The following is an 18048-nucleotide window of genomic DNA, read 5'->3' on the forward strand; positions in this document are numbered from 1 at the left end:
CTACTGGGAACCCAAAATGTTCTCAAACTGGAGATTTAAACGATGACAGGAAATCTTCCTGGTTTATCCACCCTACCACAACGCGCGTATCCTTCCACCCCTACCACTCTCCATCGTACAGAACTAGTTCCCGGCTGCGCCTCACAAAAGGACAGTTTAAAATGCGGCAAATTAAAACGTAACCTTTTATTACAACATGTGTATAGGCTATAGTTGTTTTATCAGATCGGCCTGAAATATTTGTTTTAACTCAGATTTACTCAGGAGGCGTACAACTATTGTAGGTTTAGCCTATTGGCCTAGTGGTTATATTAGTTTATGCATTATTTCAGGCTCACAGTGCAACCGAACCAAGGTTACAGAACAGATACAGAAAAACATTTCTAAGCAGAACAAAGAAGACAGAAATAAACAGACAAGTCGTTTAATCTCAGAAGACAGTACAACACTGCTCCGCTCACAGCGAGCATGGCGAGAGAGATAGAGGGTCCAGAACAGAGGACACATGTCGGAGTCCCATTGAGGTGATGATCTGGGCTAGGACGCCCGCCATGCATCAGTCCTTTGCTCCTGTCTGTATGTGTCTCAGCGGACCGATACATAGATGCCCCAGCCAGTGTAGGGGGCCCTGGTCCCAGTTGACCAATAGATAGATGCCCCAGCCAGTGTAGGGGGCCCTGGTCCCAGTTGACCAATAGATAGATGCCCCAGCCAGTGTAGGGGGCCCTGGTCCCAGTTGACCAATAGATAGATGCCCCAGCCAGTGTAGGGGGTCCTGGTCCCAGTTGACCAATAGATGGCTGCCATTGGCCCCTGCTGCTCTATGGCTGGTCTGGTCTCCAGTGGTCAGAGAGGGAGTGACATAGAGGTGACAGAGCTGGGGCCAGCGTCTACAGTAGGTGAGGGGTCAGGGATGTCACCTCTGTGCTGAGGTCCTATTGGATCCCCCCAGGCCCTGCTTCCCTCTGCTGTTCCCCCTGCTGTAGTCTCCTCCTGCCTGGCCCCCCGAGTCACCCCTACCCTGCCTCCACCTCTGACCTTTAGCCTCTGGCTCCGAGTCACTGAGCTCCAGGTCAGGGCAGTATCCGTCCGTCTCCTGGTAGGGTGGTGGTCTGGTACCACTGGCTCCTTGGGGGCCTCCAGGAGCTGGTTTGGCCCAGGGCCGGTCCTGGGCTGATCTGGGGCCTTCACCCCCCTGGGACACCTTGTCCCCCCGCAGGTCCTCCGTGGTCCGCACCAAGCTGACCGTCGCCTCCTTGAACGACCGGCTGAAGTGCTCCATGGTTGACCTCCTGAAGCTGGCTGATTGGCTGCCCTTGCCCCCTGACCCCTCACCAGCTTCCTGTTCACTGGGGGTCTGACAGGCGGTGTCCTTCTGGGTCACGCCCAGCATCTTCTCCATCACACCGTTGGATTTAGGGACGTACCCCGCTCGGTCTGGGTCCAGTTTAACATTTCCATTGGAGGAGTGGCCGTGGAGCGCCAGGGGTTTACCCGTTAAGGTTTTGCCAGTCAGGGGCTTGCCAGTAGATTTGCTAGGCAGGGCTGAGCCTCTGGACATGCTGTTGGTCAGTGCTGGTCCAATGATGGTACTGCCCTCTCTACATGACTGACCTGAGGTAGAGGTTGACAGTAGACTGCCATTGGAGCGCTCCTCTCTCCTGCCTCGCCCATGGAGCTGAGGCTTCCCTCCCCCCTTACCCAACCCTCCCCCCTTACCCTTTCCCAGACCCTCTCCTTCCTTCCCTAGCCCCAACCCTCCCCCCTTACCCTTTCCCAGACCCTCTCCTTCCTTCCCTAGCCCCTTCCCTCCCCCACTACGTTCGTGAACATTCCCGCTGTTATCTGGACAGAGGGGGCCGTTGCCTGACTTGGAGCCGGTCTTCCCGTTACCCAGCGACACTTTGGGCATCTTCAGCTTCAGGGTGATTCTGGGAGGAAGCCGGAACAACATGCTGTCCACCGGCAGACCTGGGGAGACAAACACCATGAGGGCCAATCAGAATTCAGAGTCCCAACTCCACCCTAGTATAGAACGTTAACCTGGGGAGACAAACACCATGAGTCCCAACTCCACCCTAGTATAGAACGTTAACCTGGAGAGAGAAACACCGTGAGTCCCAACTCCACCCTAGTATAGAACGTTAACCTGGAGAGACAAACACCATGAGTCCCAACTCCACCCTAGTATAGAACGTTAACCTGGAGAGACAAACACCATGAGTCCCAACTCCACCCTAGTATAGAACGTTAACCTGGAGAGACAAACACCATGAGTCCCAACTCCACCCTAGTATAGAACGTTAACCTGGAGAGACAAACACCATGAGTCCCAACTCCACCCTAGTATAGAACGTTAACCTGGAGAGACAAACACCATGAGTCCCAACTCCACCCTAGTATAGAACGTTAACCTGGAGAGACAAACACCATGAGTCCCAACTCCACCCTAGTATAGAACGTTAACCTGGAGAGACAAACACCATGAGTCCCAACTCCACCCTAGTATAGAACGTTAACCTGGAGAGAGAAACACCATGAGTCCCAACTCCACCCTAGTATAGAACGTGAACCTGTTCCTCTTCTGGAGAGAGGACACACAGACACACAACCAATATCTTACCAGCGGATACCTCCTGGTTGAGCAGTTTGACGTGGAGGTTGAAGATCTGCTCCTGGGCTTTGCTCTGAGACAGTTTCAGCTTCTCCCTCCGACTGACCATGTAACACAGGTTCCTCACCTGTAGGGGACACAATACGTCTGTCAAGAGAGCAGACATTGACCCAATATGGTAGAGAAGGCTATGTTCTAGATCAGGGGTGGGCAAACTTTTTGGCTCAGGGGTCAGATCGGGATTTTGAATTTCAACGGAGGGCCGTAGTTTGCCCACCCCCATTTCTAGATATACCTGGAATGTTCCTCAGTAACCAGATTATAATAGAATGATCCTATAACTGGCACAGAAAATGTGTACCTGGAGCTAACCTAGAAACAATATGAATGAGCTTGATTACATTATATCAAGTCTCTCCGACCCTGTTCAGGGTTCCTCATTCGTATGTAGCCGCTGTCTTCTAATATATCTATTTTAAATATTTAACTAATATAATCTAACTAATAAGTAACACTAACCCTCTCTAAGTCCTGTCGGAGGTGCATGAACATCCTCATTCGTGTGTGGATGCTGTCTTCATGAGGCAACAGCAGCAGGTTCTCCTCCTCCTCACCAGGGGGCAGCAGAGCACGGTTGAAGTTGCTCTTCCTCTTCAGTTTCCAGTACTGGTAGATGAAGTCCAGCAGGCTGGGAGGGAGGCCCAGGTTCAGGGCCAGCTCCTCCGGGTGAATCAGAGTGGAAAACTCCTCCTCCAGTTCTAGTAACCTCTGGGCCCTCAGGCCCCTCCTCTCTGGGTCTACGGGGGGTTTGGGCCGGGCCGGACTGAGACCGGAGCCTGGCTCCCCTGCCTTGGACTGCTTGCTGTGGGCTGGCTGACAGGGGCTGAGGCCGGGGGCTGGTGGGTCGGAGGAGGCCTGGTTCTTGGGCTTGCTGTGCTTCAGGCAGTAGGACCTGAACTTCACCTCGTCTCCTTCATCCAGGATGGTCTTCATCTCCAGGCTGTGCTCGAAGGCACACGTCACATGGAACGGGATGGTGCAGTTCTTCACTGAGCACTGAGAGGGATGAGACCCAACACAACAGAATATACACATCATTAACTAATCGGAATAATACAAACATATTACAACTCCAAGACACACGTCACATGGAACGGGAAGGTGCAGTTCTTCACTGAGCCCTCTGGGGGACGGAGGAGGATAAGGAGAGTTGAACTCTGGGGGACGGAGGAGGATAAGGAGAGTTGAACTCTGGGGGACGGAGGAGGATAAGGAGAGTTGAACTCTGGGGGACGGAGGAGGATAAGGAGAGTTGAACTCTGGGGGACGGAGGAGGATAAGGAGAGTTGAACTCTGGGGGACGGAGGAGGATAAGGAGAGTTGAACTCTGGGGGACGGAGGAGGATAAGGAGAGTTGAACTCTGGGGGACGGAGGAGGATAAGGAGAGTTGAACTCTGGGGGACGGAGGAGGATAAGGAGAGTTGAACTCTGGGGGACGGAGGAGGATAAGGAGAGTTGAACTCTGGGGGACGGAGGAGGATAAGGAGAGTTGAACTCTGGGGGACGGAGGAGGATAAGGAGAGTTGAACTCTGGGGGACGGAGGAGGATAAGGAGAGTTGAACTCTGGGGGACGGAGGAGGATAAGGAGAGTTGAACTCTGGGGGACGGAGGAGGATAAGGAGAGTTGAACTCTGGGGGATGGAGGAGGATAAGGAGAGTTCATTGACTGATCCTGATACACAACTAATACAATTTACTAGCTACCTCCACGTAGACTGCGGGCCCTACCCTCCGCGTAGACGCCGGGCCCTACCCTCCGCGTAGACGCCGGGCCCTACCCTCCGCGTAGACGCCGGGCCCTACCCTCCGCGTAGACGCCGGGCCCTACCCTCCGCGTAGACGCCGGGCCCTACCCTCCGCGTAGACGCCGGGCCCTACCCTCCGCGTAGACGCCGGGCCCTACCCTCCGCGTAGACGCCGGGCCCTACCCTCCGCGTAGACGCCGGGCCCTACCCTCCGCGTAGACGCCGGGCCCTACCCTCCGCGTAGACGCCGGGCCCTACCCTCCGCGTAGACGCCGGGCCCTACCCTCCTCGTAGACGCCGGGCCCTACCCTCCACGTAGACGCCGGGCCCTACCCTCCACGTAGACGCCGGGCCCTACCCTCCACGTAGACGCCGGGCCCTACCCTCCACGTAGACGCCGGGCCCTACCCTCCACATAGACGGCATTACTCACCTGTATACAGGCACCAGTCTTCAGTTTACAGAGGCTGCAGATGAGAGACCAGCGGGAGGGGGGGATGTGAGACACTTTGGTGATGGGCTCCATCCTCTCTGGACACGCTATGCTCACCTAGATACATGAAGAACACACTGTTAGCATGCTATTAGTCAGCTTTACTGTTGTGACTGACCACTATTACTACATTCTGACAGTTGAATAAAGAAAACGCTTGATTGTGTTTTCATGTTTTATTGGAGCTGAAGTATAAATGCAATGTACATTTTGGTGGTTTATGGTCAAACCTCAGGGACCCTTCATTTGGGCAAAAAAAGTAGTACTCTATAAAGGTTGTAAACGGTTCACCAAACCCACGGTTCAGTACGTATTGTAAACGGCTCACCAAACCCAGGGTTCAGTACGTATTGTAAACGGCCCACCAAACCCAGGGTTCAGTACGTATTGTAAACGGCCCACCAAACCCAGGGTTCAGTACGTATTGTAAACGGCCCACCAAACCCAGGGTTCAGTACGTATTGTAAACGGCCCACCAAACCCACGGTTCAGTACGTATTGTAAACGGCCCACCAAACCCACGGTTCAGTACGTATTGTAAACGGTTCACCAAACCCACGGTTCAGTACGTATTGTAAACGGTTCACCAAACCCACGGTTCAGTACGTATTGTAAACGGCCCACCAAACCCAGGGTTCAGTACATATTGTAAACGGTTCACCAAACCCACGGTTCAGTACGTATTGTAAACGGCCCACCAAACCCAGGGTTCAGTACGTATTGTAAACGGCCCACCAAACCCAGGGTTCAGTACGTATTGTAAACGGCCCACCAAACCCAGGGTTCAGTACGTATTGTAAACGGCCCACCAAACCCAGGGTTCAGTACGTATTGTAAACGGCCCACCAAACCCACGGTTCAGTACGTATTGTAAACGGTTCACCAAACCCAGGGTTCAGTACGTATTGTAAACGGTTCACCAAACCCACGGTTCAGTACGTATTGTAAACGGCCCACCAAACCCAGGGTTCAGTACGTATTGTAAACGGCCCACCAAACCCACGGTTCGGTACGTATTGTAAACGGCCCACCAAACCCACGGTTCAGTACGTATTGTAAACGGCCCACCAAACCCACGGTTCAGTACGTATTGTAAACGGCCCACCAAACCCACGGTTCAGTACGTATTGTAAACGGCCCACCAAACCCACGGTTCAGTACGTATTGTAAACGGCCCACCAAACCCAGGGTTCAGTACGTATTGTAAACGGCCCACCAAACCCAGGGTTCAGTACGTATTGCAGCTTCGGGGTCACGGTTCGGTTACAGTGGGAAAATGAAATGCTATTCACAATGTTCAGCATTCATAATGTTCCTTTCATTGTCTGTTTGCGACAGGATTGTTTCATTGGGCCTCTAGTTTCCACTCTGATGCTGCGTTTGTAACCATGTGGAAGGTGGGAGTTTACCAGTTGGATACATTCATGTGATTTGAACTCGTTGAGCAACGCCAGTTAGTTAACGGCCAACAAGCTGCGTCAACCATAAACTAAAAGTACAGCTATCATGATTCTAACCTAATTATAGAGTTAAAAAACACATTAATCCATTGATTTTTATACAGAATGTTTTGCTGTTTCATTCAACTGCCCGAAAATGCTGTTATCGAGGTAATTTCCTTAGTAGATGAGGTCAGGAGGTCACCATGTGGGAGAAGTGTGAGCTCAGGATGATAGTTTCCCCAACTAGTAATTGCCAGTTGGATGGCCGTTCGTGGATTTTTCAGTCGTATGTGGTATTTTCCCCACTTCCATCTTGGTTACGAACGCAGCAGGACACTGCCTCCTGTGCCAGATGCCCACCTCTTAAAGGGAGCGTATCTGTAGGGCATTATAGCCCCCACTCAAATAAAATCTAATTTTATTGGTCACATACACATATTTAGCAGATGTTATAGCGGGTGTAGCGAAATGCTTGTGTTCCTAGCTCCATCAGTGCAGTAATATCTAACTAAATGCTTGTGTTCCTGCAATAATATTGAACAATTCACAACAATACACACATCTAAAAGTAAAAGAACAGAATTAAGAAATATATAAATACTACGACGAGCAATGTAGGAGTGGCATTGAATAAAATAAACTAGAATACAGTATATACATATGAAATTAGTAAAGCAGTATGTAAACATTATTAAAGTGATTAGTGTTCATTATTAAAGTGGCCAGTGATTCCATGTCTATGTATATAGGGCAGCAGAGACTAATATGCAGGTTTGAGTAACCAGTGGTAGCTGGCTAGTGATGGCTATTTAACAGTCTGATGAACTTGCGATAGAAACTGTTTTTCAGTCTCTCGGTCCCAGCTTTGATGCAGCTGTACTAACCTCGCCTTCTGGATGATAGCAGGGTGAACAGGCAGTGGCTCGGGTGGTTGTCCTTGAACTTTTTGGCCTTCCTGTGACATCGGGTGCTGTCGGGATGCGTTGGGCAGACCGCACCACCGTCTGGAGAGCCCTACGGTTGTGGACGGTGCAGTTGCCGTACCGGGCGGTGATACAGCCTGACAGGATGCTCTCAATTGTGCATATGTAAAAGTTTGTGAGGGTCTTTGGGCCATGCTGAATTTCTTCAGCCTCCTGAGGTTGAAGAGGCGCTGCTGCGCCTTCACAACGCTGTCTGTGTGGGTAGACCATTTCAGATCGTCAGTGATGTGTACGCCGAGGAACTTAAAACTTTCCACCTTCTCCACTGCTGTCCCGTCGATGTGGATAGGGGCGTGGTCCCTCTGCTGTTCCCTGAAGTCCACGATCATCTCCTTTGTTTTGTTGACGTTGAGAGGTTATTTTCCTGACACCACTTTTCCAAGAGCCTACAGGGAGGAGGTGAGGGCGTCTCGTTATTGTTGGTAATCAGTCCTACTACTGTTGTGTCGTCTGCAAACTTAGTGATTTAGTTGGAGGCGTGCGTAGCCATGCAGTCATGGGTGAACAGGGAGTACAGGAGGGGGCTGAGCACGCACCCTTGTGGGGCCCCAGTGTTGATTGGCGTAGAGGTGGTGTTGTTTCATTCCTTCACCACCTGGGTGCGGCCCGTCAGGAAGTTCAGGACCCAGTTGCACAGGGCGGGGTCGAGACCCAGGGCCTCCAGCTTGATGATGAGCTTGGAGGGTACAATGGTGTTAAATGCTGAGCTGTAGTCAATGAACAGAATTCTTACATAGGTATCCCTCTTGTCTAGAGCGATGGCGATTGCGTCGTCTGTGGATCTATTGGGTCGGTAAGCAAATTGAAGTGGGTCTAGGGTGTCAGGCAAGGTAGAGGTGATATGATCCTTGACTAGTCTCTCAAAGTACTTCATGATGACAGAAGTGAGTGCTACGGGGCGGTAGTCATTTAGTTCAGTTACCTTTGCTTTCTTGGGTGCAGGAACAATGGTGGACATCTTGAAGAAAGTGGGGACAGCAGACTGGGATAGGGAGCGATTGAATATGTCCATAAACACACCAGCCAGCTGGTCTGCGCATGCTCTGAGAACGTGGCTAGGGATGCCGTCTGGGCCGGCAGTCTTGCGAGGGTTAACACGCTCAAATGTCTTACTCACGTCGGCCACGGAGAAGGAGAGCCCACAGTCCTTGGTAGCGTGCCACGTCGGTAGCACTGTGTTATCCTCAAAGCTGGCTTAGGTGTTTAGCGTGTCCGGAAGCAAGACGGTGTCTGCGACGTGGCTGGGTTCCCCTTTGTTCTCCGTGATTGTCTGTAGACCCTGCCATATAAGTCTCGTGACTGAGTCGTTCAATTGTGACTCCACCTTGTCTCTGTACTGACGTTTTGCCTGTTTGATTGCCTTACGGAGGGAATAACTACACTTTGTATTCAACCATATTCCCAGTCACCTTGCCGTGGTTAAATGAGGTAGTTCGCGCTTTCAGTTTTGCGCGAATGCTCCCATCTATCCACGGTTTCTGGTTGGGGTTTTAATAGTCACAGTGGGTACAACATCTCCTATACACTTCCCAAAGAACTCAGTCACTGTATCTGTGTATTTGTCAATGTTATTCTCAGAGGCTTCCCAGAACATATCCCAGTCCGCGTGATCAAAACAATCTTGAAGCATGGATTCTGATTGGTCAGACCAGCGTTGAATAGGCCTTAGCACGGGTACGTCCTGTTTGAGTTTCGGCCTATAGGAAGGGAGGAGCAGAATGGAGTCGTGATCTGATTTGCCGAAGGGAGGGCCTTGTAGCCATCCAGGAAGGGGGAGTTACAATGATCGAGTGTTTTTTATGCACGTGTACTACAGGCAGTGTGTTGATAGAACTTTGGTAGCTTTTTCCTCAAATTTGCTTTGTTAAAATCCCCAGCTACAATAAATGCGGCCTCAGGATATATGGTTTCGAGTTTGCATAAAGTCCAGGGTAGTTATTTGAGGGCCGTCGTGGTATCGGCTTGAGGGGGAATATACACGGCTGTGACTATAACCAAAGATAATTATTTTGGGAGGTAATACGGTCATGAAACATAATCCCCCGCCTTTCTTCTTCCCGGCGTGTTCTTTTATTCCTGTCTGCACGATGTACTGAGAACCCAGCTGGCTGTATGTCCGGAGAGAGCCATGACTCCGTGAAACAGAGCATGTTACAGTCCCTGATGCCTCTCTAGAAGGGGATCCTCTCCCTGAGCTCGTCTACTTTACTATCCAGAGACTGAACATTAGCGAGTAATATACTCGGAAGCTCAATCCCATTGAGCACGTCTGGGACCTGTTGGATCAGAGGGTGAGGGCTAGGGCCATTCCCCCCAGAAATGTGCGGGGACTTGGAGGTGCCTTGGTGGAAGAGTGGGGTAACATCTCTCTGCAAGAACTGGCAAATCTGGTGAAGTCCATGAGGAGGAGATGCACTGTAGTACTTAATGCAGCTGGTGGCCACACCAGATACTGACTGTTACTTTTGATTTTGACCCTCCCCCTTTGTTCAGGGACACATTATTCAATTTCTGTCAGTCACATGTCTGTGGAACTTGTTCAGTTTTTGTCTCAGTTGTTGAATCTTATGTTCATACAAATATTTACACATGTTAAGTTTGCTGAAAATAAACGCAGTTGACAATGAGAGGACGTTTCTTTTTTTGCTGAGTTTATAAAGGGAACAGGGTTTCATTCGAAAGTCATCCTTTACCTCAGGGATCCACAGGGCACAGCTGACGTGTGCCCACTTGGTGCCCGCCCTCGTAGCCTTCATCGCCCCTCCCTTGATGGGGCACAGCTGGCACTGGGGGTCGATGCCCAGGACACACGTCCTGCACAGCCAGTTACCATCTGGTACCTTCACTATACCATAACACGCCTGGGCAGGGTGGGGGAGGGAGAGAGGGAGAGAGTTAATACTACACATGGTATCTTCACTATACCATAACACACCTGGGCAGGAGCGAGAGAGTTCACTATACCATAACACACCTGGGCAGGAGAGAGTTCACTATACCATAACACACCTGGGCAGGAGATGGCCCCTTCAACAGCCATAGTACACGAAGAGATAGATTCCTACCTGGTAAACAGATGTTGCCTTGTCACGGAAGACTATAACGTTGCCCTCCTCAAAACTAAATATACTCCGTGGCCAGTTTATTAGATACACTCATCTATACTGAACAAAAATATAAACGTAACATGTGAAGTGTTGGTTCCAAGCTGAAATAAGAGATCCCAGAAATGTTCCATACGCACAAAAAGCTTCTCGCTCTCATTTTCTGCACAATGTGTTTACATCCCTGTTATTGAGCATACCAAGAAACTGATTAAACAGAATGATCATTACACAGGTGCACCTTGTGCTGAGGACAATAAAAGGCCACTCTAAAATGTGAAGTTTTGTCTCACAACACAATGCCACAGATGTCTCAAGTTGAGGGAGTGTGCAAATGGCATGCTGACTGTAGGAATGTCTACCAGAGATGTTGCCAGAGAATTAAAATGTTAATTTCTCTACCATAAGCCACTTCCAAAGTCATTTTAGAGAACTTAGCAGTATGTCCAACCGGCATCACAACCGCAGACCACGTAAACCAAGCCAACCAATCCACATCCAGCTTCTTCACCTGCAGGAACGTCTGAGACCAGCCACCTGGACAGCTGATGAAATTGTGAATTTCAGCACACACTGCCAGAAACCAGCGCAGGGAAGCTCATATGCATGCTCGTCGTTCTCACCAGGGTCTTGATCTGACTGTAGTTCAGCGTTGTAACAGACTTCAGTGGGGAAATGCGTGTGTGTGTGTGTGTGTGTGTGTGTGTGTGTGTGCTCTTCACGGATGAATCCCGGTTTCAACTGTACCGGGCAGACAGCTTGTATGGCGTGGTCTGGGCGAGAGGTTTGCTGATGTCAACGTTGTGAGCAGAGTGGTGGCGGTGGGGTTACGGTATGGGCAGGCATAAGCTACGGACAACGAACACAATTGCATTTTATTGATGCCAATTTGAATGCACAGAGATACGAGATCGAGTGACAGGATCCTGAGGCCCATTGTTGTGCCATTCATCCACCGCCATCACCTCATGTTTCAGCATGATAATGTACGGCCCCATGTCTCAAGGATCTGGACACAATTCCTGTAAGATGAAAATGTCCTAGTTCTTCCATGGCCTGCATACTCACCAGACATGTCACCCATTGAGCATGTTTGGGATGCCCTGGACGTGTACGACAGCGTGTTCCAGTTCCCGCCAATATCCAGCAACTTCACAGCCATTGAAGAGGAGTGGGACAACATTCCACAGGCCACAATCAACAGCCTGATCAACTCTATGTGAAGGAGACGTGTCCCGCTGCATGATGTAAACGGTGGTCTCACCTAGGGCTGTTGCAGTGACAAGTCATGAAGGCAGTCAAATTCCACGTGACCGTTTAGGTACGGTAATTAGGCTTCTCCAAGCTCTGATGCTGCTGCTGGTCATTAGTAGCCTACCAAACTGCCTGGTACTCAGCACTCTATTGTCCCTCTAAACACTCTGACATCAATGCAAATGTATTCGAAAATCTAATCAAACACTTCATGAGAGCCCCTGAGCTCATGTTGCGCAACATTTCTATAGGCTATGCATGAGAAAACAGGGTGATGGCCTCTACTAAAAAGAGGAGGATCCTACCATATTTCTATAGGCTTGGCCTACTATATGTATTTCTCAACTTCCCTAATATTAAGCACATTGCTTGTCTTTACAACAGGAGTACAGCCTACCTGGCTGGCATGAAAATGAACCACGGGAAAAGCGACCTCCATTCACTATTTAAGTGCATAGATCACCCGTTTCGAGACAGGTGCATGATATTGGTTCATTCTAAATCAAAACAAAAAGGTCATATATTATTTAGTCATTCATATTCACCCAGTTCAATGTAACAGTGATAGGTTTAGGCTACTACATGATTCTCACATCCCTCTACCCATCATGAGGTTGCTACAACCTAGCCTATGAATGAAAGTTTACAATGTAGGTGTACAGAGGTTGAGAGACAAATCTGAGGTGTCAGACAGTCACACATTCAACACAGTTCCCTTTCATAGCAGCCACGTTGTATTCCTTCGACGCGCTCTCCTCCTCTCACCGTTTCCCTTCGCTTGTAGACTTCAATGTACAACACATCAGCTGTCTGTGACCAGGCGAAAAAACCTTACCAAAAACGTTCATATCATAACCGCTACACACAGCCTACATCGTTGTCACCATATTAGCTAAAGTAACGTCATAGTCAACATAACTAGAACTAATGTGTTAAAAACCCGCTAAAATCATGTAGTAGTGTACAGTCAGTAAGTAGTTTAGTAGTTACACCAGCGGGCCCCGGAGGCAATACATTTGTAAAAACAAAAGCTATTTGAAGAAATGTATTTGTTCAAAACGGTTCAACTATTGTCTTCCTCTCTCTTTGAGTCAACTACTCACCACATTCGATGCACTGCAGTGCTGGCTAGCTGTAGCTTATGCTTTCAGTACTAGATTCATTCTCTGATCAAATCAAGTTTATTTTATATAGCCCTTCGTACATCAGCTAATATCTCGAAGTGCTGTACAGAAACGCAGCCTAAAACCCAAAACAGCAAGCAATGCAGGTGTAGAAGCACGGTGGCTAGGAAAAACTCCCTAGAAAGGCCAAAACCTAGGAAGAAACCTAGAGAGGAACCAGGCTATGAGGGGTGGCCAGTCCTCTTCTGGCTGTGCCGGGTGGAGATTATAACAGAACATGGCCAAGATGTTCAAAATGTTCATAAGTGACAAGCATGGTCAAATAATAATCAGGAATAAATGTCAGTTGGCTTTTCATAGCCGATCATTAAGAGTTGAAAACAGCAGGTCTGGGACAGGTAGGGGTTCCATAACCGCAGGCAGAACAGTTGAAACTGGAATTGGAACTCTGATCCTTTGATTGGGTGGACAACATGTCAGTTCATGCTGCAAGAGCTCTGATAGGTTGGAGGACTTCCTCTGGAAGTTGTCATAATTACTGTGTAAGTCTATGGAAGGGGGTGAGAAGCATGAGCCTCCTAGGTTTTTTATTGAAGTCAATGTACCCAGAGGAGGACGGAAGCTAGCTGTCCTCCGGCTACACCATGGTGCTACCCTACAGAGTGCTGTTGATGCTACTGTAGACTATTGAAAAACAGTGTGCTTTAAATCAATTATGTGGTGACGTGAATATATTTTGTATAGTTTTATCTAAAAATTACTTATGAAATACACTAAGGAGGATGGTCCTCCCCTTCCTCTGCTGAGGAGCCTCCACTGCTCAGTGTATATTTAAGCAATAAGGCCCAATGAGGTGTGGTATATGCCCAATATACCACGGCTAAGGGCTGTTCTTATGCACAAAGCAACGTGGATACATCCCTTAGCTGTGGTATATTGGCCATAACCACCACAAACCCCCGAGGTGCCTTATTGCTATTATAAACTGCTTACCAACATAGTTAGAGCAGTAAAAATAACTTTTGTCATACCTGTGGTATACGGTCTGATATACCACGGCTGTCAGCCAATCAGCATTCAGGGCAGGGACCACCCAGTTTATCATTAGTAGTACATTCTACAGTTATCAGGTTCCTACCTGGTGAACACAGATGTTACATTTGTCACAGAAGACCATGTCGTTGCCCTCCTCGCTGTCGGGGGAGCGACACACGTCACAGATGACGTCCTCGTCGTACTCGATGCCCAGCCCTTCTACCGTGTCGATGGCGTGGTTCATGTTGTCATGGCAATGACGCTCCAACGCCTCCATGGTGCGCTCCATTGTCAGCTCGTCTACAGGCCCCTCCCCTGGGGAATGACGTAACACAGACACAGAATAACAGTTAGACACAGAGACAGACTAACAGTTAGACACAGAGAGACAGAATAACAGTTAGACACAGAGAGACAGAATAACAGTTAGACACAGAGAGACAGAATAACAGTTAGACACAGAGAGACAGAATAACAGTTAGACACAGAGACACAGAATAACAGTTAGACACACAGAGACAGAATAACAGTTAGACACAGAGAGACAGAATAACAGTTAGACACAGAGAGACAGAATAACAGTTAGACACAGAGAGACAGAATAACAGTTAGACAGAGACAGAATAACAGTTAGACACAGAGAGACAGAATAACAGTTAGACACAGAGAGACAGAATAACAGTTAGACACAGAGAGACAGAATAACAGTTAGACACAGAGACAGAATAACAGTTAGACACAGAGAGACAGAATAACAGTTAGACACAGAGAGACAGAATAACAGTTAGACACAGAGAGACAGAATAACAGTTAGACACAGAGAGACAGAATAACAGTTAGACACAGAGAGACAGAATAACAGTTAGACACAGAGAGACAGAATAACAGTTAGACACAGAGAGACAGAATAACAGTTAGACACAGAGAGACAGAATAACAGTTAGACACAGAGAGACAGAATAACAGTTAGACACAGAGAGACAGAATAACAGTTAGACACAAAGAGACAGAATAACAGTTAGACACAGAGAGACAGAATAACAGTTAGACACAGAGAGACAGAATAACAGTTAGACACAGAGAGACAGAATAACAGTTAGACACAGAGAGACAGAATAACAGTTAGACACAGAGAGACAGAATAACAGTTAGACACAGAGAGACAGAATAACAGTTAGACACAGAGACAGAATAACAGTTAGACACACAGAGACAGAATAACAGTTAGACACACAGAGACAGAATAACAGTTAGACACAGAGACAGAATAACAGTTAGACACAGAGAGACAGAATAACAGTTAGACACAGAGAGACAGAATAACAGTTAGACACAGAGAGACAGAATAACAGTTAGACACAGAGAGACAGAATAACAGTTAGACACAGAGAGACAGAATAACAGTTAGACACAGAGAGACAGAATAACAGTTAGACACAGAGAGACAGAATAACAGTTAGACACAGAGAGACAGAATAACAGTTAGACACAGAGAGACAGAATAACAGTTAGACACAGAGACAGAATAACAGTTAGACACAGAGACAGAATAACAGTTAGACACAGAGAGACAGAATAACAGTTAGACACAGAGACAGAATAACAGTTAGACACAGAGACAGAATAACAGTTAGACACAGAGAGACAGAATAACAGTTAGACACAGAGAGACAGAATAACAGTTAGACACAGAGACAGAATAACAGTTAGACACAGAGACAGAATAACAGTTAGACACAGAGAGACAGAATAACAGTTAGACACAGAGAGACAGAATAACAGTTAGACACAGAGAGACAGAATAACAGTTAGACACAGAGAGACAGAATAACAGTTAGACACAGAGAGACAGAATAACAGTTAGACACAGAGAGACAGAATAACAGTTAGAGCACAGAGAGACAGAATAACAGTTAGACACAGAGACAGAATAACAGTTAGACACAGAGAGACAGAATAACAGTTAGACACAGAGAGACAGAATAACAGTTAGACACAGAGACAGAATAACAGTTAGACACAGAGAGACAGAATAACAGTTAGACACAGAGAGACAGAATAACAGTTAGACACAGAGAGACAGAATAACAGTTAGACACAGAGAGACAGAATAACAGTTAGACACAGAGAGACAGAATAACAGTTAGACACAGAGAGACAGAATAACAGTTAGACACAGAGAGACAGAATAACAGTTAGACACAGAGAGACAGAATAACAGTTAGACACACAGAGACAGAATAACAGTTAGACACAGAGAGACAGAATAACAGTTAGACACAGAGACAGAATAACAGTTAGACACAGAGAGACAGAATAACAGTTAGACACAGAGAGACAGAATAACAGTTAGACACAGAGAGACAGAATAAGTTGGCTCGTCTCCGGGACCCTCCTGTGAGAGACAGAACACACAACGACAGTGAGGACAACGTTGAGGACAGTGAGGACAACGTTGAGGACAGTGAGGACAACGTTGGTAGAGCTCCAGCTGCCCATAGGCACATTCCTCTGTTCTCCACTAAGCCTCATAAGATACCGAGCAGAACATGGGCCTGAGCAGGGCTCTGAATCATTGATGTACAAATCACCTTGTACTCCAAATAACCACTCCTTACGTGATCAAGATAAGCCAATCTGGGCAGAGCCTTACTCAAGCCTGTCCCCCGGAAGGCGGAGGTGCGAAGCCTGTCCCCCGGAAGGCGGAGGCGCGAAGCCTGTCCCCCGGAAGGCGGAGGCGCGAAGCCTGTCCCCCGGAAGGCGGAGGCGCGAAGCCTGTCCCCCGGAAGGCGGAGGCGCGAAGCCTGTCCCCCGGAAGGCGGAGGCGCGAAGCCTGTCCCCCGGAAGGCGGAGGCGCGAAGCCTGTCCCCCGGAAGGCGGAGGCGCGAAGCCTGTCCCCCGGAAGGCGGAGGCGCGAAGCCTGTCCCCCGGAAGGCGGAGGTGCGAAGCCTGTCCCCCGAAAGGCGGAGGTGCGAAGCCTGTCCCCCGGAAGGCGGAGGTGCGAAGCCTGTCCCCCGGAAGGCGGAGGTGTGAAGCATGTCCCCCAGGAGGATGGGATTCTTCAATTGGTTGTTTGTCGTCATTCAACTACTAGTTTTCACTTGAGAAATACTGGACCAAATACTGGACCAAATACTGGACCAGATACTGGACCAAATACTGGACCAGATACTGGACCAGATACTGGACCAGATACTGGACCAAATACTGGACCAGATACTGGACCAAATACTGGACGAGATACTGGACCAAATACTGGACCAGATACTGGACCAGATACTGGACCAGATACTGGACCAGATACTGGACCAGATACTGGACGAGATACTGGACCAAATACTGGACGAGATACTGGACCAAATACTGGACCAGATACTGGACCAAATACTGGACCAGATACTGGACCAGATACTGGACCAAATATCTTTAATGTAAAATAGAATGAATATGACCTCCTCCGCAAAAAAGTTCAGTACAGACGTCCTCAGTACAGACGTCCTCAGTACAGACGTCCTCAGTACAGACGTCCTCAGTACAGACGTCCTCAGTACAGACGTCCTCAGTACAGACGTCTTCATCTTAGCTTCATCTGGACTATTGAGGAGGTAGTATATTGGCTGTGTTGTTGCTACTCAAGAGGGACAAACACTAATATTCCCACTTTTTTTCTTGTTTTTCAAGAGAAGGTCTTTTAAGGGAGTATGCGAACACAGACTTCGCGTCGCCTAGCATGCTAGGAGCAAACCGAACCTTATCCACGTGTCCCAGCGCAGCGCTGAGTCCTTACCCACGTGTCCCAGCGCAGCGCTGAGTCCTTACCCACGTGTCCCAGCGCAGCGCTGAGTCCTTACCCACGTGTCCCAGCGCAGCGCTGAGTCCTTACCCACGTGTCCCAGCTCAGCGTTGAGTCCTTACCCACGTGTTCCAGCTCAGCGTTGAGTCCTTACCCACGTGTCCCAGCTCAGCGTTGAGTCCTTACCCATGTGTCCCAGCTCAGCGTTGAGTCCTTACCCATGTGTCCCAGCTCAGCGTTGAGTCCTTACCCATGTGTCCCAGCTCAGCGTTGAGTCCTTACCCATGTGTCCCAGCTCAGCGCTGAGTCCTTACCCATGTGTCCCAGCTCAGCGCTGAGTCCTTACCCATGTGTCCCAGCTCAGCGTTGAGTCCTTACCCATGTGTCCCAGCTCAGCGC

The 18048-nt window shown here is 48.8% G+C and overlaps 1 protein-coding gene across 2 annotated transcripts in view; it reads right to left on the reverse strand.

Annotated features, from left to right (window-relative positions):
* Positions 1–408: 408 nt before the first annotated feature.
* LOC139541699 (protein Jade-3-like) overlaps positions 409–18048 on the reverse strand; it is a 37967-nt gene continuing 20327 nt past the window's right edge. For both annotated transcript variants that reach the window (XM_071346636.1, XM_071346634.1), the window contains 6 exons: positions 13960–14171; positions 10033–10200; positions 4855–4971; positions 3134–3670; positions 2624–2741; positions 409–1971 (listed from right to left, as the gene is read on the reverse strand). In XM_071346636.1, coding sequence (XP_071202737.1) covers positions 917–1971; positions 2624–2741; positions 3134–3670; positions 4855–4971; positions 10033–10200; positions 13960–14171 — 2207 coding nt within the window. In that variant the 3' untranslated portion in view covers positions 409–916. The remainder of the gene's footprint in view (positions 1972–2623; positions 2742–3133; positions 3671–4854; positions 4972–10032; positions 10201–13959; positions 14172–18048) is intronic.

This window comes from Salvelinus alpinus, chromosome 16, assembly GCF_045679555.1.
Source record: "Salvelinus alpinus chromosome 16, SLU_Salpinus.1, whole genome shotgun sequence".
Taxonomy (NCBI): Eukaryota; Metazoa; Chordata; class Actinopteri; order Salmoniformes; family Salmonidae; genus Salvelinus; species Salvelinus alpinus.